The 26,183-nt window shown below is 41.3% G+C and overlaps 2 protein-coding genes across 5 annotated transcripts in view; both read right to left on the bottom strand.

Moving 5' to 3' along the window:
• cacnb2a (calcium channel, voltage-dependent, beta 2a) overlaps positions 1–13,924 on the bottom strand; it is a 61,054-nt gene extending 47,130 nt beyond the window's left edge. For both annotated transcript variants that reach the window (XM_026363550.1, XM_026363552.1), the window contains exons 1-2: positions 13,616–13,924; positions 11,460–11,552 (exon numbers count right to left, since the gene is read on the bottom strand). In XM_026363550.1, the coding sequence (XP_026219335.1) occupies positions 11,460–11,552; positions 13,616–13,699 (177 nt within the window). In that variant the 5' untranslated portion in view covers positions 13,700–13,924. The remainder of the gene's footprint in view (positions 1–11,459; positions 11,553–13,615) is intronic.
• A 3,443-nt stretch (positions 13,925–17,367) lies between these two features.
• On the bottom strand, positions 17,368–26,006 carry LOC113163117 (zinc transporter ZIP12). 3 transcript variants are annotated; one of them, XM_026361459.1, is made up of 13 exons: positions 25,734–26,006; positions 24,563–24,842; positions 23,419–23,739; positions 23,125–23,332; positions 22,387–22,550; positions 22,100–22,271; positions 21,414–21,586; positions 21,168–21,320; positions 20,898–20,978; positions 19,294–19,366; positions 19,001–19,159; positions 18,734–18,921; positions 17,368–18,170 (listed from the first exon to the last, which is right to left on the bottom strand). In XM_026361459.1, the coding sequence occupies exons 2-13, from the start codon at positions 24,800–24,802 to the stop codon at positions 18,042–18,044; spliced, it is 2,061 nt and encodes a 686-aa protein (XP_026217244.1). In that variant the 5' UTR covers positions 24,803–24,842; positions 25,734–26,006; the 3' UTR covers positions 17,368–18,041. The 3 variants fall into 3 exon arrangements, with proteins under 3 accessions (XP_026217244.1, XP_026217245.1, XP_026217246.1); XM_026361460.1 differs by lacking the exon at positions 25,734–26,006 and having other exon boundaries at positions 24,563–25,649; XM_026361461.1 differs by lacking the exon at positions 17,368–18,170 and having other exon boundaries at positions 18,823–19,159.
• Positions 26,007–26,183: the final 177 nt, after the last annotated feature.

The raw sequence follows: 26,183 nt of genomic DNA, 5'->3' as shown, positions 1-26,183 counted from the left end.
TCATGACAGGCAGGAAAGCCTATAATGTAGGTCCTGCTGTCTTCAATTAGCTGACTTTCCGTGAGGAGTGTCTGGGACCGGCTACTCATCCGGCCAGGTCTCTGTGCTCCACATTCCATCTAGAGAGAAATTGTGTTCCGCCCCATTTCAGACCTAAAACACGAGTTCGGTGCTTTGTATTGGAAACATGTGAGAGGTGTGTCAAAGAAACTGTGGCGTGTCACGGCAGCTGGGGTCCTCTCGAGGTCAGCACTTGGAACACATAGTGGACTGTCCTATGTGAGCCAAAAGGTCCCATTGTGACTAACATGTTGCCAGAGAGAGTCCATCTCACTCAGGGGTTTGCTTTCATTCGAACACCTCATGGGGTTGAGACGGTCCGGTGCAGGGTATCAACAGCTGGTTCCACACTAATCCACTCATCAGTTAAATTAAAGCTTACCCGCTTGTTCAGTAAATGTTGATCCAGCCTACTGCAGCGCGTTTCACACAAGACCACGTTGTGTAAGCACACTGCAGTACAGGGCCACTAGTATTTTTTGTCCCCTGCGATATCTGGGATAAAGTTTTAGTCCCAGTTCAGAAGCTGGAAGCTTTTGTCTACATTTCTAGACGTAATATGTCATAATGGGCCCACAAGACTTGCCCCCATTTCAAAGGCTACTCCAAAGAAAAGCAGACTTCTTTTGGTTGGATTTTTAGGGGCACAACTGCTGTAATACTTGCAGCCTTCACATAATCCAATGAGCAGCCATCCCTTGTTAAACTGAGGGTTCAGGGGATTCTTGTTGTCTCGTTCATTCTGCAGTTTTCCGCTGACGTTACCAGCTGCTAATGTGTCTAACTGAAAAGATTAGTTCATTAATCAATTAATGAATTCACAGAAAAACAACTGGTAACTATTTCAATCAATTTTCATTTTATTTGATAGTAAACTGAATATTTTAAGGATGGCACAAGAGTGCAGTCATCAGCAATGTTGCCTCACAGCAGGAAGGTTCTGCTGGGATCACATTATCATATGACATTATCTGAAGTTGTGACTTTTCACTGCAAGTTATAAATCAAAACTGTGAACTCTGAGACGTGTCAACAAAAGGGACCTTTGTGGTTTTACATTTGAAAATGTTTCACTGTAAAGCATCATTCGTTTTGGTCTCCGTGAGTTGGGACAATCACACTCAGGCAGGTGCTGTAGTCTGGAGACTTTTGTTTAATCTGACCAACAGATCATATCATCAATCATCACATTAAGCTGGAATCAGCAGGTGTTTCTAGCATTTTGTTTTAAAAATGACTTGATATGATAAATTGATTGTCCAAATGATTAATTTTCTGTTTCTATTTTTGACTGACTATAAATTTATACCAAGTCGTCTAATGTCACAAACGCAGCACAAGGATGTAGCGACACTGTTAAACACACAGAACCTTCTGTACTGACATACCAGGTTTTAGTCACTCTCAGGCTACTGTGGCTCATTGAGCTCAGAACATTTTGTCCAAACACCCAATGAGCTTCTCTCTGTGATCTTGGGAAGATTCACGACTCATTTCGCACAATTGAAAAAAAAAAAAGATGTCATGAAAACTTTATTTCTAAACCTGGATGGTGTTAAAGCATTTTCTCTCATGCATGGAAATGCATTATTAATGCATCTATGTGCAAGCGTGTGTGTGAGAGTAAAAGTGTAACATGGCCATCTAGTGGTAAAACCCAAATAGACAAGAGGATCTTAATCTGCAGTACAGCAGAAGGATTGCTTGGATGAGGGAGGGACACATCCATTATGTTTGCATTGCAGTGTGAGATACAGTGTAAGATAGAATCTACAAAGCACAAACTCTCTCTTCAAGTGGCCGACTGACAAGACAGTGTAAAGCACAATATGGGAAAAACGCCAAATTTACAACCGCAGAAGTCATACCTGTCAGCAGATAAACAAACAGCTTCTCATTCCGTTATATTAAACTGAACAGCCACGCTCAACCTATTTAATGACATGCCTCTGACTCCAGACACTAGCAAACAAATGAGACATGAAATAAACCAGCAAAGCCCAATAAAGTCAAGCTGTCACCCGAGCATGTGCCTGCAGTGGGACTCCACAGTATGTGAAAACCCTACAACATCAGCTCTGTGTCCAAACCCCAGAATAAATATGAAATAAAAGATTTATTGTGTCTGGAGGCATGGGCAGTGAGAACGGAGCTCTGCAGAAAACTGTCAAGCCAGTGCAACGAAAATATTTCAACTAAATCCTGCAGCATTCAGGACCGGTTCAGGATAGAGACCTACTGTAACACAGAGCAGTGATCACCACTGAGGGAGAACGCTGGCAGGCATCCACGTTCTGTGGAGTCTGAAGCAACGCGGACATTTTTAGTAAAGTTGTGCATATATGCAAACATCTGCAGAAACCATCTCTGTATTATTCACACAGTGTAGCCCATCATGAAACAATCATAACACAGCGCATTAAGTACATTAGTCTAAACATGTTGGCAACTGTTAGTTTAATCGGCTCTTAATCTCTTTCACACACACACACACACACACACACACACACACACACACACACACACACACACACACACACACACACACACACACACACACAGAGTCTCTCCCCTCTAACCCCTGGGATAAATCAACGAACTCACATATGGAAGCTGTGCTCTCCGGCGATGGCCCAGCCCACAGCACGGCATGAAGGGGACAAGGGCGGGGAGGGATGGACAGCCGTCTTACAGGCTCGCTGTCAGGCGGCACCATCCGCTCAACCTCGGTCCATGCCTACACACTCCACAGCCCACGGGGGTGTGGGCCAGCAATAGAGCCAGAAGTGAAGATGAGGACACGGGACAACCTTGATGGATGAGTGAGCAGAGAACTGACGCTTCCCCACCAGCTCCCTGCTTCAGTCCACTCACCCTTCAGGTGTCCCCCTCACCCCCAAACTCAGAAACTCTCAGGATTCAAAGGCTCAAATCCTGGTGGCACCCTCCTCGTCCTCATTTTCTAACCATCTCCAGACGGTTGCAGCAGTGTCCACCATCTGACAGCGAGGTACACATCCGAACTCGCTCTGTAACGACTCTGACAGATCCTCTGGGCTGCCAAATCCTCTGCTGTGCTCTGCTGCTGTGCTGTGCTGTGGCAGAGACGGACGGTTGCAGGCTGGCACACTGGATCAGCTGCTGGTGGATTTAGACGCACTCATCATCACACACAAGTTCCTTCTCGGCATGGTGGAGGAGGTGGAGTTCTGAGTGTCCTTTACTGACCGTTGTCCCTTGCTCCCTAATGGAGGGCACCACCCCTTTACTCACCGCCTCGTCTCCCTCCTTTTATCCAGGGTTGAGTCTGCTTTAAAAAGCTTTACACACACACACACCCACTAACTTTCTTCTTGACTTTGTGCCTTCCTCTTTTAGCTGAGATTTTATTGCTTCTTCACTCCTTCCTTTTATTTGATTCACTCCTCATTTACATTGCATTACCTTTCTTTGTGGGAGTGGTAAGGACCGAGCTTGGAGACACTGTAGTTACTGGTTGTTGAACTAACTGCATTGTGCTGAGGAGAAGCATAACTTTTGCTGTGGTGCAGGGGGAAGTCGTCCACACACTTTGGTCATGACTGAGTGTGAACGCAGGACTGGCAGGATTGTTCTTGTCACACACGCCTCCCTCTCACTGTGTTCAGGTGATTGAATCAACAATAACATGCAGCCTCACAGATACACTGCCTGTCCCACAAAAAAGGTCACTACCTGGATTGACCTAAGTAAATAGGTAAGAGCCTTCCACTGGTTAATTACTGCATGGATGGTTATGTTTCAGCTAGCAACAACTTTTTTAACCTTAACTGATGCAGTAAGAACTTCTCATTTCTTAAACAACCATGTCTGAAGACACATCCTGTGGTCATGGAAAAGATGTTAATCTGTTTCAGAAGGATCAAATTATTGACATGGATCAATCAAAGAAAACATCTAAAGAGACTGATGAAACTACTAAAACTGGTTTAAGAACTGTCCAATGGAAGAAGGTCATGTGGTCTGATGAGTCCAGATTTACCCTGTTAGAGAGTGATGAGCATCAGGGTAAGAAGAGAGGCGGGTGAAGTAATGCACCCATCATGTCTAGTGTCTACTGTACAAGCCTGTGGGGGCAGTACTATGATCTGGGGTTGCTGCAGTTGGTCAGCAATATGTGTCCAAAGAATGAGGTCAGCTGACCTGAATATACTGAAGGACCAGGTTATTCCATCAATGCATTTTTTCTTCCTTGATGGTATGAACATATTCCAAGATGACAATACCAGAATTCATCGGACTAAAATTGTGAAAGAGTGGTTCAGGGAGCATGACACATCATTCTCACATGGATTGTTCCACCACAGAGTCCAGACCTGAACCCCATTCATTAACACATAAGGATTGTAAAAATGAAAAACAGTGGTTAACCATTCATTCATTCATGCATTCATTCTCATCCGCTTATCCGGGGCCGGGTCGCGGGGGGAGCAGCTTAAGCAGAGATGCCCAGACTTCCCTCTCCGTAGACACCTCCTCCAGCTTTTCTGGGGGGACACCGAGGCGTTCCCAGGCCAGCCGAGAGACATAGTCCCTCCAACGTGTCCTGGGTCTTCCCCGGGGCCTCCTAGTGGTTAACCACTGAATTTCAATTTTAACATATTTTAAAAACAAATTTTAAGTAGTAACAAAGCCAATAGGCTTAGAAATTATGTTCTTGCAACATGGTGTCATAATAGCAATAATAAAAAATAGTAATAAGAGCAAATGTCCCTTAAAATTACAGGGAAGACGGAGGTTAGTAAGGATACAGAGTAACGATTATCAATCAAATATAAAGCAATGTAATGAAATATTTGCACTAAATATGGCATTATTTGGCTGGAATTTAACAGGCTAAAAACTGTTGGAAATTTAGTTTCAACATGTATTAAATGTAGTATTATAAATTCTCCAAAGGTTACAAAATAAGCTATTCAATGATTTACTGAAAATATAAAACAACTAATGCATTTGTATGGTAACATATTAAAGAATAATGACTGTCTGTCAAGGTGACATGTTAATGGTATTGTTTCCAAATAGACGGCTGCCTTTAAAGGTGACATTTATTGTCACTGTGTTGTTCTCATGCACGGTTTCACTCCAAATTATTCTACACCAATTGCAAAACAGGCATAGTGGCAAAATGTACAAGCTTTCATCTGTTTGCAAAGAACAAATTAAACAAGAACAATTTAAATAACAACAACGATTTAACTAACACAACTACTCACGTGGTTCCTCCAAATTCAACACAAAATGACTACTGAAGGCTAAGGATTATTCATCCACCTTAACAAATTCCCTCACACACATCACAAAACATCACAGTTGTGTTGAGCTATTAAAATTGTTGTTTGATTTGTTCCTGCAAACAGATGAAAACCGGTACATCTGCCTAATTTGCAATAATTCTAATATTGAGCAGTTCCCATTTTGATGCTGAACAGTCTAAATCTTGCTTCATAAAGAAAAAGGCAGCTTGTCTCATCTGTATCATCACACATGACAGACATGTCAGTGCTGTTGTTCTGTCAGAGGAGCCACACAGCGGCTGTAGTTTGTCATCCGGCAAAAAATAATATGGTTTCTGCTGTCAGACGGAGACAGATAGTTGTGCGGAGGAAAACGCAAACACAACTTTCTGTCTGAAAAAAGTGACACCCATTATATCCACAGAGCGGGTCCTGCTTATGAAAATAAAATATAACATAGCTGGATGTTTGTATGAATCGGTTCCATGCTGATTTGTTAGATGTCCTGAGCTTTGATGCCTTTAATGTTAATGTCTTAGAATTTTTAATAAGTGATAAACTTGATGTTGTTAATGAATAAAATGTGTTTAAAAGCTAAAGATCTATGAGAAGGATCCAAATTAAGACCAAATGAGACCAAGGTGATGCCTACAACAACCAACAGTCCAACACTAGGAAATTCAATTTACAATGGTGTGATGATGAGAGAAGCTCACAACTCTTTGTTTGTGCTTTGAAGCTTGACTCTATAAATATCTCACATTCTGGAAAAAAAAAATGCATGAATAATTAACTTGATCAATCAATACATTTTTCAGCTCCAATGTTGCATTTACATCTGCTAAAAAGCTACTGAATTTTAATCCAGAGTTTTGCGGCAGTGTTATCATACAGTAGATATCAGCCAAACATAAACAGCATGCTTGATAGTGCAGTATATTATGTTTATATTGTAATAATACTAGATAGTGTAATTTCCTTTTTGTGAAAAATCTATATGTATTATTAGATATTCAAGTAACACATCCACTTTTAGATTTCTTTTAACTACATATCACTTACTATTGAGTACAAGGTCTGTGGCTCACGCTGTAAAGGTTTGTCCTCATCATTGATAGTATCAGTATCTATATATCTTCTACTCAGGTCTGACACGTAGCCCAACATAAACCTGGCACCGTCGTTTATATCAGCGCTGAAGCTTTTGAGTTTATTGTCAATATTTCACACACTGGCATGTGTCTGCTGTGATGGAAAGGCCTCATTATAAACACAGAGCGGTGTACCTTACAGTGAGAAGGGAATGATCAGTCACTTCATCTGTCACAGGCTGTCCCCCATTGAGAAATAATCATCACAGAGCTACTGCTAATGCACCAAATAACAATGCAGGGGAAACAAAACCCCGCCTGTTTTGTTCCCGTTCATTATGTTCTTTTTTTAAACTACACCTGATGTCACTTACTCAAGAAACTGGATTGTTTCTAGCTTCCACATGTTTTAGCATTGTACACAATAACCTCTGTGACCATGTGACTATGGAGTATAATCAGAGACAAATCTGTTCCTCCCCAATCTTTGTCATTCACAAGGCAGCAGACAAGTTTTCAAGACTTCAAGAGAAGAAAATTAAATGAATCAATTTCATGATTAAAACAAAAACTGCCTAGTATACAGTATATGAAAATATGATTCATTAATTGTAAATTCTTTGTGGACTATTCTGATGAATTGTTGTCAAGCCCAAGTGTCAGGTGTAGTTCTAGCTTGTTACTTGTGAGTGTGTAGTTATGTAGTAGTACACTGAATGTGTTTGGGTTATGGGCAGATAAAACTAAGAATGTGAAGATCTCACTTTGGACTTCATGAAACCATGATTGGTCAATTTTTACCATTTCATAGCCTCGGTGATCATAGTATTAGTCAAGAAAACAAGCAGACTGTTTATGAAAGAAAATTGAAGCTGAAGCACTTCCATCAAATAGTAAAATTTGTGATAGCCATAAAAAAAATTATAAAATGGTCCACAGTCTTCAAATGTGTGGTTTTAAAAAGCACAGCAACAAGAAGAGGCTGAATTAACCCTTTTAACCTAATACCATGCCTGCTATAGCATTTTTTGAGTCATTATTCAATAAATAAAAACTTTGATTACTCATAATAGTACATCAACACTATTTGTGTAGAAAGAAAATCTGCTTGTTTCTAAAAAATAATTAATTATTGCACTGATGTTTAAAGTTTATGTGTGTATTACTTTGTTTTTCCACTAGATGGTAGTCTGGTGATGCTGTAATAGTTTATGGCTGCATTTCTTCATTTTTCATTTTTCACATAAAAACACTATTTCTAAGTCTTTTCTGTGAGATGATGACAGAAACTACGCCTCTCTAGAAATATCTAGTATCAGAACACTATGACAAAAGCTCCTTCAAACTCAGCTAAATGACTGATTGACGTTACACTACACACAGAAACCTTCCTTATCTGATTGTTACCAGAGGCAATTATAAAGTCTGTACGTCACTCGTTTTCTCCATCAGAGAGGAAACAATAATCTAGTGGATGATGAAAAGAAAAAATGCCCGCAATCAGGGAGTGAGCGAGAAGGGTTTTCCTCTTCTCGCCGCACCCTCTCAGACAGCTTTTCATCACCAAATCCTTTCCTCTTGTGAGAAAAATGTACAGACAGGACCAACAAAGAGGGTCCAACTGCAACAAAGCTGCTGCAGTGGCAGAACTCAGGAGACTCTGTTGTAAAGAGGTGGAGGTGAAAGAGACAGAAGGAGTCAGGTGATACAGAGGAGAAATGGGAGGCATCGGGAGGTTGAAATGTAAGTTAGGAATTGTAACTAACTGAACAACACATTGTTGGTTTTGACCTCTTTATGGGATTTGCTGACGATAATAAATCTACTTAATATTGAAAGGTGTCAAAAGTATAAATGTTCAGCATAAAACAGAGAAAGTGATCCAACATTGTTTGTGAGAGAGCCCACGTTTTCTTTCACAGTATTTAGTTTTTTGTTTTTTTTTATTCACCACTTAAGACAAACTTTTATATCGTTGCTTTTAAACCATCCCTCCTCTCATGTTTAATCCCGTTGTTTGTTCTGAGCTTTGTTTCTCTCTCTCTCTCTCTAAGACACTTTGTTAACTCTGTTTTTAGACAAGCGCTATATAAAGAAAGTTTATTATTATTCAGAGTCATGGGGTGTTGGATCCTTTCCCAGGATGCATTAGACAGAAGCAGACACTCTAAACACAGTGCCAGTCTGCAGATGGACAATAACTCACGTTTATTTACACCTATGGACAGCTTTCAGTTTGTAGTGTAACCAGATAATACAGCACTAACTAGCTGTACGTGGTGACTTGCAACACGAAAAGAAGACATAAAAGGATGACTATACTGTTACTTCTACTTCATCTAGCTGGACTGGTCTACTACCACCTCCATGTTTTCAAACTATTTCAATTAGCTGTTTTTCACCCGGTTCTGTGCTGGACTTTTGTGGGAGCCTCTAATTATCCTGAGCAAGAAACAATCTGCAAAACTACAAATTGTCACTTTTACATAGGGAAGATGTAAAGTTGTATTGAGGTATTCAGGGACAATGCAGGGTGCAGTTCACCCATGTTTCAAAGGAGCTCAGAGCCCAGTAGTGTTTAGTGTTCTGCTATTTTGGCGACTTTATTAAACAACGCACCAAAACCAATGTATGAACCAAACTGTGGATTTCAACAATTGTTACATCTCTAATTTTTACATGTGAACTGAACCTGGCTCACGTCTTCTTGTTTCTTGCCTCTGCGCTAATTTAAGCTACCAAGCAGCTGGCTGTAACTTCTTATTGAAAAGGGAAGAGATCCTCTAGGACAAGGTTTTGAAAACTAAACATGAATATATTTCATATTTCACTGAGCCTGCGGCAGACAAATGGACATACTGAGTCTTCTCCTCATGTTGAAACATGTTTTTCTATCTCATGTGAAAAGAGGTTGACGTAAATGTCTGGAGTTTGGAGGAAATTAAATATGAATTGCGTGACCGTTCATCATCTCTCTATTTGTACCAGTTATTTTCATTTGGAGCCTCTCACCCTGCACCAAAAAGCACGATGATTGGCATCAGTGGGACAATTTCTTTGCCTACACGGAAGAACTAGACTACCTCCACATAAACAAATATAAACTATGTATCTGAAGATGCTGAGGTTTGCTGTTGCAGTTCCGCCCTTATTCCTTCTCAATGGAGAGCCGATCTGCACTTAAACACTGACCTCGCTACTCCCACGGCTAAGCGGTCTGGACCTCCACCCTTCCCAGCCTCCTCCGCATTCCCCCCCGGACATCAGGCCACGACCACAGGGAACGTCTCTCATCTTTTCTCTGTCAACCTACTCTCTGTCTGCTCTTTGTTCTCTCTATCTGCTGGAGCATGAGTAACTCTGTCGTTCAGGAGCTGTTTATATGCAGTTCCAGGAAATGTCACGTTCATGGTGCTCAAAGCTGCTGTGGATCGATCACACAGTGACCTTGGCAGGCCTGATATGTTCTGATGACGCCTACGGGAATGAAACAACTATAAAGCACAAAACAGGAGGCAGAGAGACTAAGAAAATATACAAAAGATCATCTCGTTTTAGCCCACTCATGCAAACATTCTTTAGCGAGCAGCTCCGAATGCTGATGACTGTGGAGCGAGAGGTGAGAAAACAAAGAGGAACGAGATTAAACCAAATGACAGTTTGATAATTCAGCAGTGAGACAACCACACAGAAGTCGGTTTTAGACTTTCCCGGGACGGGGGTTCGTTTTACGACTTAAACACTAGACCCCCGTTCTTTTCTGTTGAAAGTGACAGTGGTCACCGGCAGCATGATTGAGCACGAGCAAGAGGAAAATAAGGTCAGACTGAAACAGCTCTTATGATAACACCTTTGAAAAATTGTATTTACAGTGTTATCTAAACAAAGGACGAGTTACTGGAAGGTCTGCTATTTCTGGGGCCCTCTTGTGGCAAATATCTAAAAGAGGACATTAGTGCTCAGCATGTGAAGGCCTCGCTGACCCTGAAACACATTACATTCCTCCACTGCCTCTTATTTGAATTTCATTTCTGTAGGACGCATGTTACACTGCACATAGACACTCTTTCTCAGACTTATTGAGTTTGCCTGTGGTGACTCAGATGGAGGGGAACTCCTCATTTCGGGACAGGACTGTGGGAATGGGAATGAGCTCCCAAGGGTGCTGGTAAAGATGAGCCGATTTCTCACTAATCACCCGCTGCTGAGCTCATTCAGAATCTCTCTGTGGCCTTGAGACGGAGCAGACAGCAGACAAGGAGGTGCTGGATTGTTCTGATCTCCTCCAGCTTCCCATCGCTCTGCCGCTGCTGTGGCCGCTGCCGTGCCAAAGACGAGGAGACGTGTACCTCCTCCAAAAAAGGCAGAAACATTTAGGCAGGGGAACGCATCCTTACCCCGAGCCATCCTGTCCCTTTGCAGGTCTGTTCAACACAGACCAGATGCACGGAGTGTGCACCTCACGCGGTCTGCTTTATAACAGGCCACTGTGTCACTATGCAGTGACACAGTGACACTGTGGATGCAACTCAGACGAGAGGGCTCTACTTAGCATGCTGTACCCAGCAGTGTTTACAGAGAGCTTTCACTGCAATGCACATCTCATCACTGATGGATGATGATGACTGAGGCTGGGCTCCTTTGCCTGTTTGCACTCACTGCCAGGTATTTACACACACACACAACACACACACACACACACACACACACACACACACACACACACACACACACACACACACACACACACACACACGTGTTACATTCCTAATTGAAGCATCTGTAGCCAGGAAATTAACTCATGTAATTATTCTTCATTGTACTCTAGAGTGTTGCACAATGCAATGTGACCAGCTACTCCTACCTCTGTCCCTTATCTGTGGACAAAGGCGTGAGCCACAGTGGCATTTGTACTGCATTACAAAAAAGAAATGCAGAAAAAGAGATGGGAACGGACGAGCAACAACGGCTCACATGGCTTTCACCAAGTCTGAGCATTTATTAAAAGTGATATATATACTGTCGTTCTTACCTGGCGAACAAGGCTGTTGGTTGTGGTGTCTGAGGAGGTGCTGCCATCCGAACCTTTAAATCGACCTTTTCTTCGAGCTCCTTTGCCTTGAGACTTCAGAGAGCAAAAACAAAAAGAAATAAACTGTTAAAGAAAGAGGTTTGGGTATTTGCATCCTATGTTACAAACTCCATTTCCCTCTTTATAAATTAGCCTGAAATTTTATTTCTGACAAAAGTACAAAGGAAATCGTTGTTTTCATTAATCAGCTTAATTGTATTTTGCAAATATAAACATATTTGGAGTTTGATGCCAAAAAAGATTTGAAGAAAAAAAAAAAACATGGTAAGTATGGATAACAAACGTTATATAAAGATATATTACAAACATACTGGTGACTTGCTTTAGTGATGTCATACAGTAGATGTACTCCAGGATGCAGCACCATCACTGTTGGGTGTGGTAACAGGTGCAACTTTTGATCACACTTAACCAAGCTCATCAAAAATATTGGCTTGAAATTTTAAACCAAGGAGGGCAGTAAAACTCGGCTTTTCATTCCTCCATTAGCTATAGTGTTTATGCTGCAAGGGGCTGGACCCGAGCCCAACTGAATTAAGTGATTCTTTAAAGTTGGCTACAAGAAAGTATATTGCTGGCAGCCAGTCAGGAGAGGATAAAAACTTGAACTATATGACAGATGGCTCCTGCAAATCATATGCTGTACAGGGCCTGATTGGGAGCGAGCAGCTGGGGAAACCATAGTGATGTATGTTGGGCAGGTAGGAAGGAATAATAAGTTCAGAAAAAACGTGTTGGTCTGAAGGGCAACAGAATGAATCACATGAGCTTGAAACAGAAAAAATTCTATTAATGATAAAAAACAGACAAAGGCAGCAACACTTCACATTCGAAAACGCTGCACTCATAGAATATAAATTAATTAAACAATTAAAAGCCTCCAATTTCAATGTAGTCCACCTGTAGGAATTGTTTGAGAGGGAGTTTCAGGAGAGACAGTCTACTATTTCCATTTAGGTACAGAGCGTCACTGTCTGAGTGCAATATTATGACAGGTGTCATGAAATGATGGTTATTATGTGGGTGGTCTCTAAAACGCAATCTGATATGATGAGGGGCTGAGAAAGTAATGCAGCTCAAGTGCTCACACAGCATGTGTTGCTAGTAGCAACCGAAAAACATAAATTAATATCAAATCTGCCTTTTATACCCCGGCCCGTTCCTCCGGGACATGTTAATCATGCATATGAAAAGAAAGAGAGAGAGAGAGAGAGAGACAGAGCTATTCTGACTGTTTCTGAGGAACCAGTCAGAAACAAAGAACAGACAAAAAAACAACAAATAAACAGAATAAAAGCAGTATTTGTATTCTGATAAAATACTTACTGCATGAGACACACAGTGTTTAATAACTTCTGATATGTTACCTGAAGATTTCTGAACGTCCTATATCAGCATATCATCACAATGTGCTTCAACTCCAAACAGGCTGTAGCCAATGATACGTAGATTAAGACTTGAGGGTTTAGTACTACATTCATTTCTATTTCAACATTTTCATACCGTCCTTCAGCCCAATTACAGGAGGCTGCTGTGCTTTGTAAGCCATGATATTTAGTCTTTGTGAGGGGTGTACTTACAACAACTGATTAGTTCCTAAATGATATATTTTAAACTACTAAACAGTAAATAAACATTAATATTATTACATTCACATTTCTTTTGTCTCCACGTGATGTTAATGTGATGTAATGACCTAATAGACTGAGAACAGTACTTTTCAATCCTTCTTTCTTCTTTTATTTAAATACTAATAATTACATGGAGGGGTTTCTTTTACTTGAAGCAGGTCAGTGACTGAGACACGTCTTACGTCACAGTTTCATCTGACAAATGAAACTTGCAGCTGAGCAGTAGCCACATAACTAATAAAACAGCTGGAATAACTTTGAGAAATGAAGACCAAACAAGCAACGAGCGTGACGACACGTTTCATAAGAAGGAACCGTTTCAAATTCGAACTCACGTGACGTGATAACCTGGCGTCTGATTACGTCAGCACCACGTCATGTCAGCCAGCAGCCACTGACTGCGGCGACAGGTGAGAGCGACAGCGGGCTGAGGGAGACAAAAAGGTGATTTGACGCAAAACTTACTTGTAACATCGGGTGTTCCAGTGAGTCCATGTGTGCGTCCAGAGGTGTTGCTGCTCCTGCTTTTGGAGAATTGTTGACGACCATTACATTATCTGACAAAAGCAAACGCTTAACAAACCCGCTCGGCTCGGACACTTTCCCCAAATGTGTCCAAGAAAGACGCCGAGTCGCATTTTGTCCCGTTCACCGGCTCAGAGGGAAACGAGGCGCTGCGCACTGGCTGGCACCGCCACTCTTCAAGTTTGAGACGGGAGTTTGTGCGGAAGGAGCTTGTGAAGCATTTTTTTTTTTCTCCTCCTTCAGTTCATATGATGATGAGGAGGAGGGTTTGAATTCTGGGATATTATAGCCTTCAGCATCACAGAGCTTCAGCCTCCTCATCAGTGCCCTCCTGCCCACACTGGCTGAGAGCTCTCCTGCACCGTGCGCCCTCATCCAACGCCAACACTTCTGCTTTCTCACGGCATGAAGTGAGAAGATGAATAAAGTATAAAACCTCCACGAACATAACGTGTTATTTCATTTTTTTTTTAATTGTTATTTTCTTTAGTTTAGTTGTTTGCTAAATGCTGCACCACCCATGTCAGGAACTTTGTTAATACTGGTGATATTTAATTCAACATACAGTATATATGTATACATAAATATGGTATGTGTGCACACTTATCTACCCGGATGAGTTAACACGCCTGTTTGCCGACCTGGACCAGTTTAGGTATCACCTTGCTTCAGTGATGCACAGTTGTATCCCAGGAAACAGTGACATCACGGTTGGGTGTGGTTATAGGTGCAATTTGTGGCCACTCTCCATCACACTATCAGAGGTGAGGAAGGCTGTAAAACTTCAGCCAGAGAGGGCAGTAAAACACTGCCGTTCAGCCTGCTGGGGAGCAAGTCTCTAAAGTTGGCAGGAAAAAAGCAGAAGGCCGTCCACAGCCAGGCAGGAGATGATAAATCCTGGAACTATGAAGCAAAGGGTCACATTTGGATAGCTCCTACAATTCTGGGCCTGGTTGGGAGCCAACAGCTGTGGAAACGATTGTGATGTCTAGGAAGGTAGGGAACGACAAGTTCTGAAATGATCAACAAGACTGAACATCAAGCACAGAAAAGAAGAGACGGTAAAGGTTCAGCAGCAGCCTTGACATCATCACCATCGCTGCAAATGTCGCAACTAAAAGTTAATTTCATTATTGATTAGTTGAACTGTATTTTATAAATATTGTTTCGTTTAATGGTGGCACTTTGGAGCAGGGGTAGCAGCCTAAAGATATGCACTAAGGTTAGGTCAGGTTAACTGGTAACTGTAAAATAAGTGCCTCTATGTTATCAGCCTTGTTCTGATGACCTATCAGCCCCCATTGACACTTACTGTTTACTATAAGGTAAGCATATGTGTGTGTATACATATATATATATATATATATATATATTAGAGGCGTTGTTGGCGTATGTTAGAGGCGTCTTCTCACATGGTTGTTTAAGAAATGAGAAGCTGCATCTAAATAATCATCGATGAAGTAATTATCCAGTCTCCAGTATCCAGGCTCATGCCTATTTAGTTAAATCCAGGTATTGACCTTTTTTTCGACAGACAGTGTATATACACATAAATATAGTAATAGTATAGTAAAATAGTAAATGCCCATCAGAACCTAAACAAGTGTCTTGCTTAGTCCACTCAACAGTCACATACAAACATATTCTAGTCTTTTTAACAGCTTATAAAACAGAGAGAGTCAACAACTCTTCCTGTGAAAAGCTGCTGCAGGAAATGTTTAAAGTTATTTAAGTTGTTTAAGTTATTAAGAGGATTTCAGAACTAACTCACTGCTAATTGTTCACTGAATAGCTGGATTTTTCTGCTGAGCAGACCCAGACACACTGCTTCTGAGAACCCCTTTCTTCACTACTTTTCCTTTTTTTAACTACAGACACCTCTGAAGTTTTGTTATTTGTTATTGCCCTCTAGTGGTTAAATTAGCTTTTAGATTTTAAAGGAGCACTTCACAGATTTTATGCATCTAAGACAGTTTCCTAGTCATGGTTAATACCAGCCTGTAAATCCAGCTGCTGCGTATGTCGGTGAAGGTTCTCAGTCGTCAGTCATGGCAACTGGACTTCCTTCTCATTAAGTTGAAACATTTCTCTACTCATTCAAGTAGCTTCTTCAGTCTGTAGATAGTTGATTAGAGGCCACAAATTTCTCCTCCAGGACGGTTTCACTTCTTCCCTGGCCTGAATAGGTGAAACAGGGAAGGGGAGGGTGGGAAAAGATGTAATAGTCAGACCTCTGTCAACCCCCTAACGTGAGGGTTATCGTTTTATTTAGACAAACAATTCACAATAGAGCAAAAAATAAAAAACTGAATCACTGTTTTCTGTTAAGTCAAAATTATAAGAACAGTTGGAAATAAATATGTATAATATATAAGACAACGACAACCGGTGCAAATACTTTTTTTTAAGTAATATCCTTCCAAATCAAAATGAAAACACTTTTATGTTTCCTGTTTTGTGTCTTTTTCATTGAGCTTTTCCCATAATTCCTGTGAGCTCCGCTGCCCTGATGATCCTGGAACTGAACTCTTCGTCTGACAGGTCTCTGCTGAGCTAATGAGGATACTCAGCGTTCACACCACCATGCCCCAGATAAAGAGCCCTTCCTTCCTCCATGCTTGATGCAGCTGCATTGCAAAGATGCACACATGCCAAAACACAGCCTCTTAGGTGCAAACGAGCAGATCTCCACACAGACCAGTAGGCCCACAGCTTTCCTGGAAATGCCAAAGGGACTGGCATTTCCAAAATAACAAGAATAGCTAGAACAAGAGAAAATGCAGTGGAGTTCCTGCTATTGTTTTCACGTTAGCCGGGAAGTCAGGATAAATGGTGTCAGCTTTTTCTGACATGATAGTCAAGTAATCTCATGACTCTGTCACTGTAGTGTAACTGCCTTAGCTCTTTGACAGATAAGCTTAGAATGGGAAAATGAACATTATCACCGTGCAAACTGCAATGAAACTAATCCCCATGCACAAATAGGACAAGTGCTTGACAGCTGCTTGCTCAGATTTTACAGAAACATGTTGCTGCTCAGTACACCAGAATTTAATCACAGCACGCTGATTAGCAAGAGGGAAACAAAACCCTCTCTTAATCCCACTCACTCTTTCAATATCACAAATCCAATTTATGTGCAAACAAGCTGATTTGCTGTATTTCATTTATCTTATTGTGCTGTTGTGTTCATCGTTCGCTCTTCTTCCTCCACATCCTTCTGCAGGCCCACTTCGGTCGGTAAAGAGAGCGTGTGCTGTGTGGGCAAGCATCGCTCCAGAGTTTTTCAGTCTTTTGCAGCGAGCATTAGTCATCCAGGTTGGTGGATGAAGAGAACAAGTGGCGCAGGTGGGTGGAAGTGCCCTCATATTGGATCACAGAGGCCTCAAAAACAAAGAACAATGCCTCTGAGATGAGAAGCTGAAAAAGAGCAAACAGAGCTTCAAAAATAAATGTTTTTATCTAACGACACAGTATTTGTCCCTTTTCTATAAATCGGGTATAAAAATTAAACAATTTTCTTTTAAATTCTGCAGTTTCTCACTAATTCTCTTAAACTATCACAGGTTTCCTAGAAAGCACTGTGAATATACTTTCTTTATCGGAAAAACATGCTGACGGTGAAAGACACAAAGGTTTAGCCGACATACAGGAAGTGATTAAATACAGATTATGATATAATAATTTTTCTTTATTAATTTAAGGGTGGAATGAAATGTTTAATTAAAGGGGATAAAAATGAGGGTTACCTATTTAAGTTCATTCATTTCCAAATTACAGTTTCTCTTTAACTGAGGTACATTCATTAGAAGTTTACTTGTATCTCTTCTTTGAATTTGTACCAGTACTCTTTTAGGATGCCTTTTAGAAAATAAACCAGCAATATATAAAACAAAACATTGTAGAAGTCAACAGATTCCCACATGGACATTATTTGTTACAGCATAAAACCACTGAGAAAAACTACTTACAAGCCAAAAGAAGTACATGTACAACACTTTACATTTTACTGGTGAGAAATGTCTGAGGCAACATTAATATTTCACAGAACAACAGAAAAGCACGATCTCACCTGATGCTGCTAAACAAGATTAAACCAGAGTAAACCAGACATCTAGTGTCCAGATACAGACAACCATTCTACCTAACATACAAAAATAAATCATCATGTATAAAAAAGGATTCATACAGCCACACAGTAAATATTTATCATCCAGTAGCACACCGTGAAACATTCAGCACTCGTTGACCAACAATGACTTGTTAAAACCGCTTAGTTGCAAACACTATCCAAAGAGTTGTGCACAGAAGGGGGATAATAAACAACAAGTCATGGAGTAGATGCGTGTGTCTCATATGTGAGTGATTAGAATTTCAGTTCATGTTCAAAAAGAGCAAGAAGCAAAAGGCAGACCCAGCCCATCAGCAGACCAACGTTCTGCAGGAAAAACATCAGACACGGCCTGTCGGTCTTCACTCGACTCATCTCTGGAAGCTGAAAAGAATAAAGCAAATAAATAAGAGTCAAAACCCAAATCCTTAAACAGATTGACAGACAGATGAGATAAACCTGCGATTACTGTATTTCCTTATTGTTAGGAAACCTGATTGAAACAGTCAAAAACCAACAGTGTGGTATCCTGTCTCTGACCCTAACACCCTAAACCTAATCCTATGTCTGGTCTTATACTCAGGCTCAAGTCCAGTTGTTCCAGTGCGTTAAGCTAAATGCTCATATTAATCAGCCTTATGTTTACAATCAGTGTGTGCATGAGTCAGGAAGTTACATTTGCTAGTTAGCACTAAACAAAAAGTAAAGGTGAGGCTGATGGGAATGTGACTGGTTTCTGCAGGTGTTTCATCATAATGTGTTTAAAATAAGAATGTGACTGGGCGATGACACTAAATTAAAAGTCTGAGGATGACGAGTGATTACACTTCCCTGTGTAATTTTAGCTGCAAATAATTAAACATACTGTGCTCCTATTTAATGCCTGGTGTTGCTTTGGTTTTTCATGACATTGTAAGAAAAATGAAGATTGGTTGGGGCTGCATTACCATTTCTACCAGTGACAAGTAGAGAAAAATTCCAGCAGTGACAGCAAAGATCCACTTCTGTACTTCTGTCTCTGAGGAGACAAACAGTCCGATGTAGAGCCCCATGAAGGCTGTCAGGGCGCTGAGAAAGTTCATTAGCACAGCAGTCTTCACTGAGAGTCCAGAGCTGAGCAACACTGCAAAGTCCCCTTTGAGATAAAAAAAAACATAATATAAATCATGCCAGTGTTTCCTCGCCTCTCCCAAAGTAAGCACTGTGACTCTCACCCATCTCGTGTGGGATCTCGTGGCACAGGATAGCTACAGTCGTCGCCATGCCGGTCTCAGCTGAAGAGGAGAAGGCCGCCCCGACAACCAGGCCATCTGCAAAGTTATGAAGGCTGTCTCCCACGATTACCATCACAGCCAGTAGAGGAACCCCTTGTCCTGGGAACACAAAACGTCTAGTGTTCTTAACACTCATCCTCAGACCGTGACAACTGCTGTGCCAGAGCCAGGCGACTAATTACAAAGTACATCACATTCATTTGTGTTGTGCAGCTCGTACTGAAAGACCTTACTGTGATGTGACAAGCTCCTTGTAGATACATGCTCAGGAGATATTTCTGTACACTCCAAGTCGTCCACTGGTCCCTGCAGGATAGTGATAATTATTTACTGCACAGGTTTTTAGTTTTAGAAGTTTTTTATCCTGCAGTTCTAATTTGAGAAATTAATAACATGAAGTTGAATAAAGAGTGCTTCATGAGACAAATTCACTAAAACAGAATATTTTTATGCAACTAAAGTGGTTAGAACATAGATCTGTCTCACTGACCCGGCTCTGTGTCCGAGATAGACTAGTTTGTTTTCAGCTGTACTAAACATGACTAATTTCTTTGCGAAGGGTTCAAAACTCCTTTACTTCCTCCTACACAAGTCTTAATTTCCTGTTATATAAAAGCAGAGCTGGGAAATTAATCGAATTAATTTCAAAACATTTCTGGAAAATGCTGCCAAGTGCTACTTCAAAATATTGAATCACTGCATTGAATTTACCTCCAGACAAGAGCTGCCTCTGTATTTGGAAGAATTGTAAGCGGTGTTGCACACAGTAGGAACTGACCTTAAGGTCTTGACTGTGTAAAAACACAAAAGCGGACTCTTGAATTTAATAACTAGACACTGGCTCCAAACCTCAAACCAACATTTCTGGTCCAGTAGCTGCTGATTAGATTTGCAAAAAAGTTTCCTTCCTCTAGAGAAAACTGTCCTAGTGTCAAAGACTGCAGTGTCTTATTTTTTTGGGGAGGTCAGGGCAGTAGCAGTTTCTACTGGTATCCATGGAAGAACACTGTGCTGCATGCAGCCACGCAGCCTTAATTTATGTGTGTTAGATTCACGAACAAAGATGAGAACCAGCTCCAAGGATTTTACTAAGTCTTTATAGCTGTTCAGCTTACTGGGCGTCTGTTTTGGAGTCATCTTAGCTGGATGCCCACTTCTATGGAGAGGAGCCACAGTACACAATCATCTCCATGCAGAGGCAGTTTGGTCTGGTGAGTCTCTAAACTCTAAGGTGACTTTAACAGATTTGCAAAACATTAATAGGTTGAGAGAAAAATCTTCTTTTTTGGAAGGCATGGTTCACATCATCAGATGCTTCTTGTGAACAGAAAATTACAACAGTTGCGGTGTTTAAGTTGAAGTAGCTGTAACCCACACCTACAACATGGTTTCATTGACTGCACTCCTTATTCCAGTTAACTGTGTTGACACCATTAGGCGGGTTCACTTACTTTTTCCAAAACTTTAAATGTCTTTATCAGTATGGACAAAACAAATACACACATTATTAGTTAAAATACATTTTGCATTTGTTCATCATTGACACCCCACAGGGTTAACTTAGCTTGTCATAGCAGTACATGTCTGTAAAAATGTTTTGATAAATATGTATGTAGGTATATTTGTTTATTGGTATAATTTTGTTTTTTTAATCTGAACACAGTCTAGTATGTTTCAAATATGACATTTTGTAAATATTTTGCTGTTTAACCTCCAGGAAATGTCTTGTGTTGGCGCTTGTGCTCTTTCACTGAGTAACTTATAGGAATGAGGTCAAGAATGCCAGGAACACATTTAAAAAACACAATAATTCAGCGTGAGTAATGATGACACTCACCAGCTGTATGGTGGAGATGGACTTGCCCCTCTGTGACTGTCCATTGCAGCTAAGCTCTAGGGGAAAGTCACCAGAGTGACCCTGCAGACAAAAGAAGGTCATGACACCAATGTTGCTCAACATGCACAGTCATGACAAAGTTGTTTGTTGAACTGAAAACTCTAAAAGTTCAAAGTAAAGAAATTTGGCCCCACCCCGTTCATAATAAATGTGAATTGATGGACCTTATTGTCATTAAAATGAGAAAAGCCATAAAAACAAAACTCTTACGTGACCATGAGGCACAAAAAAGGAGAATATTCTTTCAATAAGGAAGAAGCTGTATATCCCAGCGATCATCCCCACAGTCAGCCAAAGGTGCTTCTTTCCTTCACTGTAGTGCTCATCATTATGACTGTGGTTGTCATCGTGAAGGCCGAGGATCTCCAAAGGTGACAAAGAGAGAAGAATTAGACACTTACTCCACTCAAGACCTGTACGTGGTCAGTTATCGTGGATTGTGCAGCGGCCTTATACTTGTGGTATGAGGTGCAGGAGAGCATCTCCCGAGAGGGTTCCCACTGCCAGTCCCACAAACAGCTGCAGGATGAGTGTGTAGGTTTCCTGGCAGGAGTTGAAGAAGATCAAGCAGATACCGAACATGGAGCCCACTGTGATGAGCAGGACAGCAGCCGTACTGTAACCATACTCTGAAGAGAGGAGAGTGTGGTTGACTAAACACAGAAAATATGCAGTTCCTTTACACGAGAGAATAAAACAGAGAACAACCAAGTAGTGGAAGACATCAACACGGAAGGAAAATAAAGGACTACAATTTATTTTACAATGGATATTCAAAATCAGTCTTTAAAATAGGACCCTGAGTTTGTCTGATTTCCAAGATGAATTGTTAGTGTTAGTGGGATAATCCTTTATATATACATTACATTTTATTGAAACATATCTTTTTTGTTCTACATTTGTTAAACGTTTCATAGCGTGTGATCTTAGGCCATTAACATTTTCTTTCCTTAGTATGTGACTCTTTTTAGGGTAAACTTAATTTTCCAATTTTATATTATTTAATAGTTTGTGTGATGACCTAAAAGGTCCTCCTCAGTTTAGTCACAAATGAAAACCTGTTATTTAGGTACAGTTACTGAATAGACGCTCTATTTGTGACTATGGTTTGTAGAGAGAAGCAATGAGGGAAAATGTCTTACTCTCTAAAGCAGTGGGCAGAGATCCTCCTGTTTGTGGCTCTGCAGACTCACAGGCATTGCCTAGCAACTGCTGAACGATAGCTGGGCAAATTTGTCTGAAGTGCTCCTTGGAAAGTGGCAAATGAGGATCCAAAGCAAAAATATCTACCAACTGGATGGCTGAAAAACATACCTGAATAGATTCAAAAGAAAAGATGCATTTATGGATGAGTGGGAGGAATAAACAAGTTTCACAGTGCCTGCATGCAGTTCTCCATGCACAAATCGAATATTTGTCTCGGTTTTACCTGTGCCCAATCTCTGCTTATTCCTCCAGTTTCACGGCTGCAGCCGTCCACCTGATGTGCGGCCTCTTTCCTTGACCTTCCCGTGATGCCCCGCCTCTTCCTGTGGTGAGAGCGTGCTGCACCTTCCTGCCCCACACCCAGCAGATGAAGCAACTCCTCCAAGTCTGGGCAGAGAAATGACAACATGAGATCATACAATATACCAACATCATGTCACTAGAAAGACTAATTATATGAAAGACTAAAGGACATAGAAAGGCGAATCAGAAAGCTGGAGAGTCAAAGTTCACACAAAGAAATAGAAAAAGTTTAGTCTAACACAGAACTGATTTTTGTTCTGATTTAACCTGCACATATCCGTCATTTGGTGCATCATTTTATCATGAATTCAACCCGTGTTCTGTGTAAAATTGTTTCACATAGAAAAGATTTTCTGTTTTAGCAGAATAGAGTAGAAAAGCCTTTGACACAATATCTTGAGTATCTCTCCTTAACTGGAGTTAGTTGCTCTTTTAAGCATCATGACTCACTCCTCCAATTACATGGCAGAGACAGGAAATTACTCTAATTAAGCTTTAAACAGTGGACTTACATAAGACGCAGCTCTTGTGTCTGCTTTGCTAAATATGAAGCTAATTAGCTTAGCATTGGTCACTGAGTAATCCGCATAATGACAGAAGAACAGTGCAAAAATCAAATGTCTGTTTTTATTGTGCATATCAAACCAATTTGACTTACCTGTAATCTGCAGGTTGCTTGTGCGATTTAGTGACGTGAAGATGTAGTCTGTAAAAAAAACAGGGGATGGGAGGTTCCTCCGTCTGAAACAGTGCCCCTGCAGGATTTGGCTGATGATGGCTGCGGCAAGTCTGGGCACGGACGACTCATCAGCACCACGATTTTCTTTAATGTCAGCATCTTCAAGTAGAAGAGTAGCATCGGTACACTGTAGGGTCAAAGAATATGTTATTGTTTCATCTGGGTGCACGCTTGGTGTTGCTGGGGAGATTTCACACATAAAAATTGTTTTACTTTTAAATCAGATGAGGTTTCTTGGTTGGAGGGGTCGTAGTGCTGGTTGATGAGCTGCAGAATACTTTCTGTTTCACTAGGTGATAGGAACCGGTTGTCCTCACCTGGGTGTAGATTGGAGAGGGCCAAAAGGTAAAAGTGATAGTTCCCAGATGAGGAAAAGGACAGAGAGGAAGGGGAAGCTGCATTTGACACACACAGATCTCGCAAATTAATGATGTAGTACAGCAGAACTGTGGAGATCTGATGGTAGTCCTCCTCAGTGAGATAAGCCTTCCCATCATCCTCTAGCACAGAGAGGGCGATGTTTGGTGTCAGGCACTGTAACAGGACCATGTGAGAAGAATTTTAGGAAGATTTTAAGAACAGATAATTACATTTACATTTAATTATTTGGCAGACGCTTTTATGCAAAGCGACTTGCAAGTGAGGTACAAAGCAAACAAATATCTAAGCCAAGGTAACTAACTTTAAGTAAAGTGCTCTAGAAAGAGCTGTTTCAGTTTCGTTGGGTATAAGTGCAAGTTTTAGCTGCAAAATATCAGGGCCTGTGAATGTCATTGAAAAGAGGAACCTCATATTTACATGCCAACATGTGGTTGAAAAAGGTCAGTTTGATAAAAGACCTATTTTGTCCTGAACTCTGCTGCTTAGAAGAGGGCTAGCTTTGTGCTGCTGTTAGTGTTGGCGAGTTGAATACGAGCCCAATTAGACCCCACCACATACACACAAATATACAGTAGAGTGCTGTGAGAGTGGGTGAGGTACTACTCCTTATTAGAGAGAGCAGACGGTTCAGTGAACAAAGACAAAATGTGCCTCTCTTCATATATAAATCGTACTTTCAAGGTTTAAGACACATTATCCCGTTGTCACCCCACTTGCACAATCATATGAAGTACCACTAAATCCACTGCATGGATGGTTATTATGTCAAACAGAGGGATGCTTATAGCCACTCAGCTTGAATGCCGCATAGCGGTCAAGGTCTTAAACCTTTACATCCACTCGCATTCCTCTCATACCAAGAAAATTTTCTTGAATAAGCAGTGTGGGCTGAACACTAGATGAGCATATTATTCTAAAGGCTCACATTAATGTGGTGACTCTCAAATGATAAAATAAAGACAGACGTAGACGTTACCTTGTTGCAGACATCCTGAGATGTCCCAGTTCGTTCTGGACAGTGCACTGCCCAAAGAAGCCTGGTGATCAAAACACCAGTGTGGTTCTTTTGCAACTGAGGCTCTTCTCCTGTCCTGAGGGGCAGACCCAAGGCTCTGAGAGCCGCCTGCAGGTACCCTCGTTCCTGCCCTCTCACCTCCAGGACAGCACCCAACAGACAGAAAATCTGCAGCAAAAGGGCACTCCTCCCGCAGTCCATGTTCCCACAAAGGTTGCCCGACTCTTTCAAGCTCTCAGGACTGGCAAAGGACAAGTGGATGATATAGAGAGAAAAGAGAAACCTGAATCAAGGTGAATGAGAAGCAAGAGACCAGATAGCTTCTACAAAACAAAAGATCAGTGAATGTGTTAAGGCTGAGGGAGGCGTTAATAATAGGCCAGTCAGATCTGGTGGAGAACAGGAAGGCTCGATGGGCACACTCCAGCTGAACCAGCCTTTAACAGTGCCAAACGATCAGCCAAAGCCAGGGCCCCTCAGTCCACAACAAAAGGATTAGTGCAGGGAAGTGAGAGAACACAGAGGCAGGGAGAAGGGGGCATGAAAGGGGGGCTGCAGAGAAAATAATTAGTATTGAGGAAAATTAGAGAGGAACCAGGGAAAAGCTATTATTAATGCAATCAATGACTCAGACACACAGATCTATACTGAAAACAAAGTAGTTCACTTGGGGTGATGATCAGGTAGCACAAATGTCACTGGAAATGCTGAGTGCCTCATTAGTTAGCATTTTATAGTTTAAGGTGTCCTTAAATGATGTTGGTTTCCATAATGGTTTAAATTTCAAGCCAGTTTCCTTGTTTAACAACAGCAATTGTTCAGGAGGAAGACAGGAGCGGGTTTCAGTCAGTGCATGTTGTATGTTGACTACGAGCCCCAGAGCACATCATGCATAAAAGCACCAGTGACGTTTAGATCCAACATTTTCTCATTCTGCATCTCTGAGTCATCAAAGATCGAACATACAGAGCAAAACACGCCAAGCTTTCTCACAACTCTTTCCAGCATCCTCCCACACTGTGCACCCTGCAGGTCAAACCGACACCAACAAGACAACCCCAAGAGGACCGAACTGTTGAAAAATCCTAAAAGCTACAGAAATACCTGAGATAGGGGAGATGGAAAAGCTTACCTGATGGGGAGCTGGGCCTACTGTTCTCCCCTCTGCTTCTCTCAGCTGCTGTCATTAGGTTTGTTTTCCTCCTCCGGTAGAACCAACAGCAGATCCAGATTCCTGGGCATTGGTGCTGTTTGTAAAACCCTCTTATGAGAAGTAGGAATTGAGTAAGCTCCTGAGGATTAGCTGCGACAGCCATACAGGGCTGTGGTTGCCATGGAGAATGCTGCCTCATTTTCAACAATGCGCTGATGGGGGTGGCCAGCCGCCAGCAGCTGTGACTGAATGACTGCCACCTGAAACAGCAATATTTTCAAATTGAGCATCAGGTCTGATTTTCTAATGTAGATAACATGATTAGATATTGTTTTCTACCATGCTAGTGTCATCGCTCTTTGGTACAGAGTGAAATATCTCATCAACTATTGGATAGATTGCCAGATCTTATCTCATAATTTTGACTTA

The sequence above is a fragment of the Anabas testudineus genome, chromosome 2 (assembly GCF_900324465.2).
Source record: "Anabas testudineus chromosome 2, fAnaTes1.2, whole genome shotgun sequence".
In the NCBI taxonomy this organism is placed as follows: domain Eukaryota; kingdom Metazoa; phylum Chordata; class Actinopteri; order Anabantiformes; family Anabantidae; genus Anabas; species Anabas testudineus.
The sequence above is the reverse complement of the archived record's forward strand: the minus strand, read 5'-3'. Positions and strand labels throughout refer to the sequence as shown.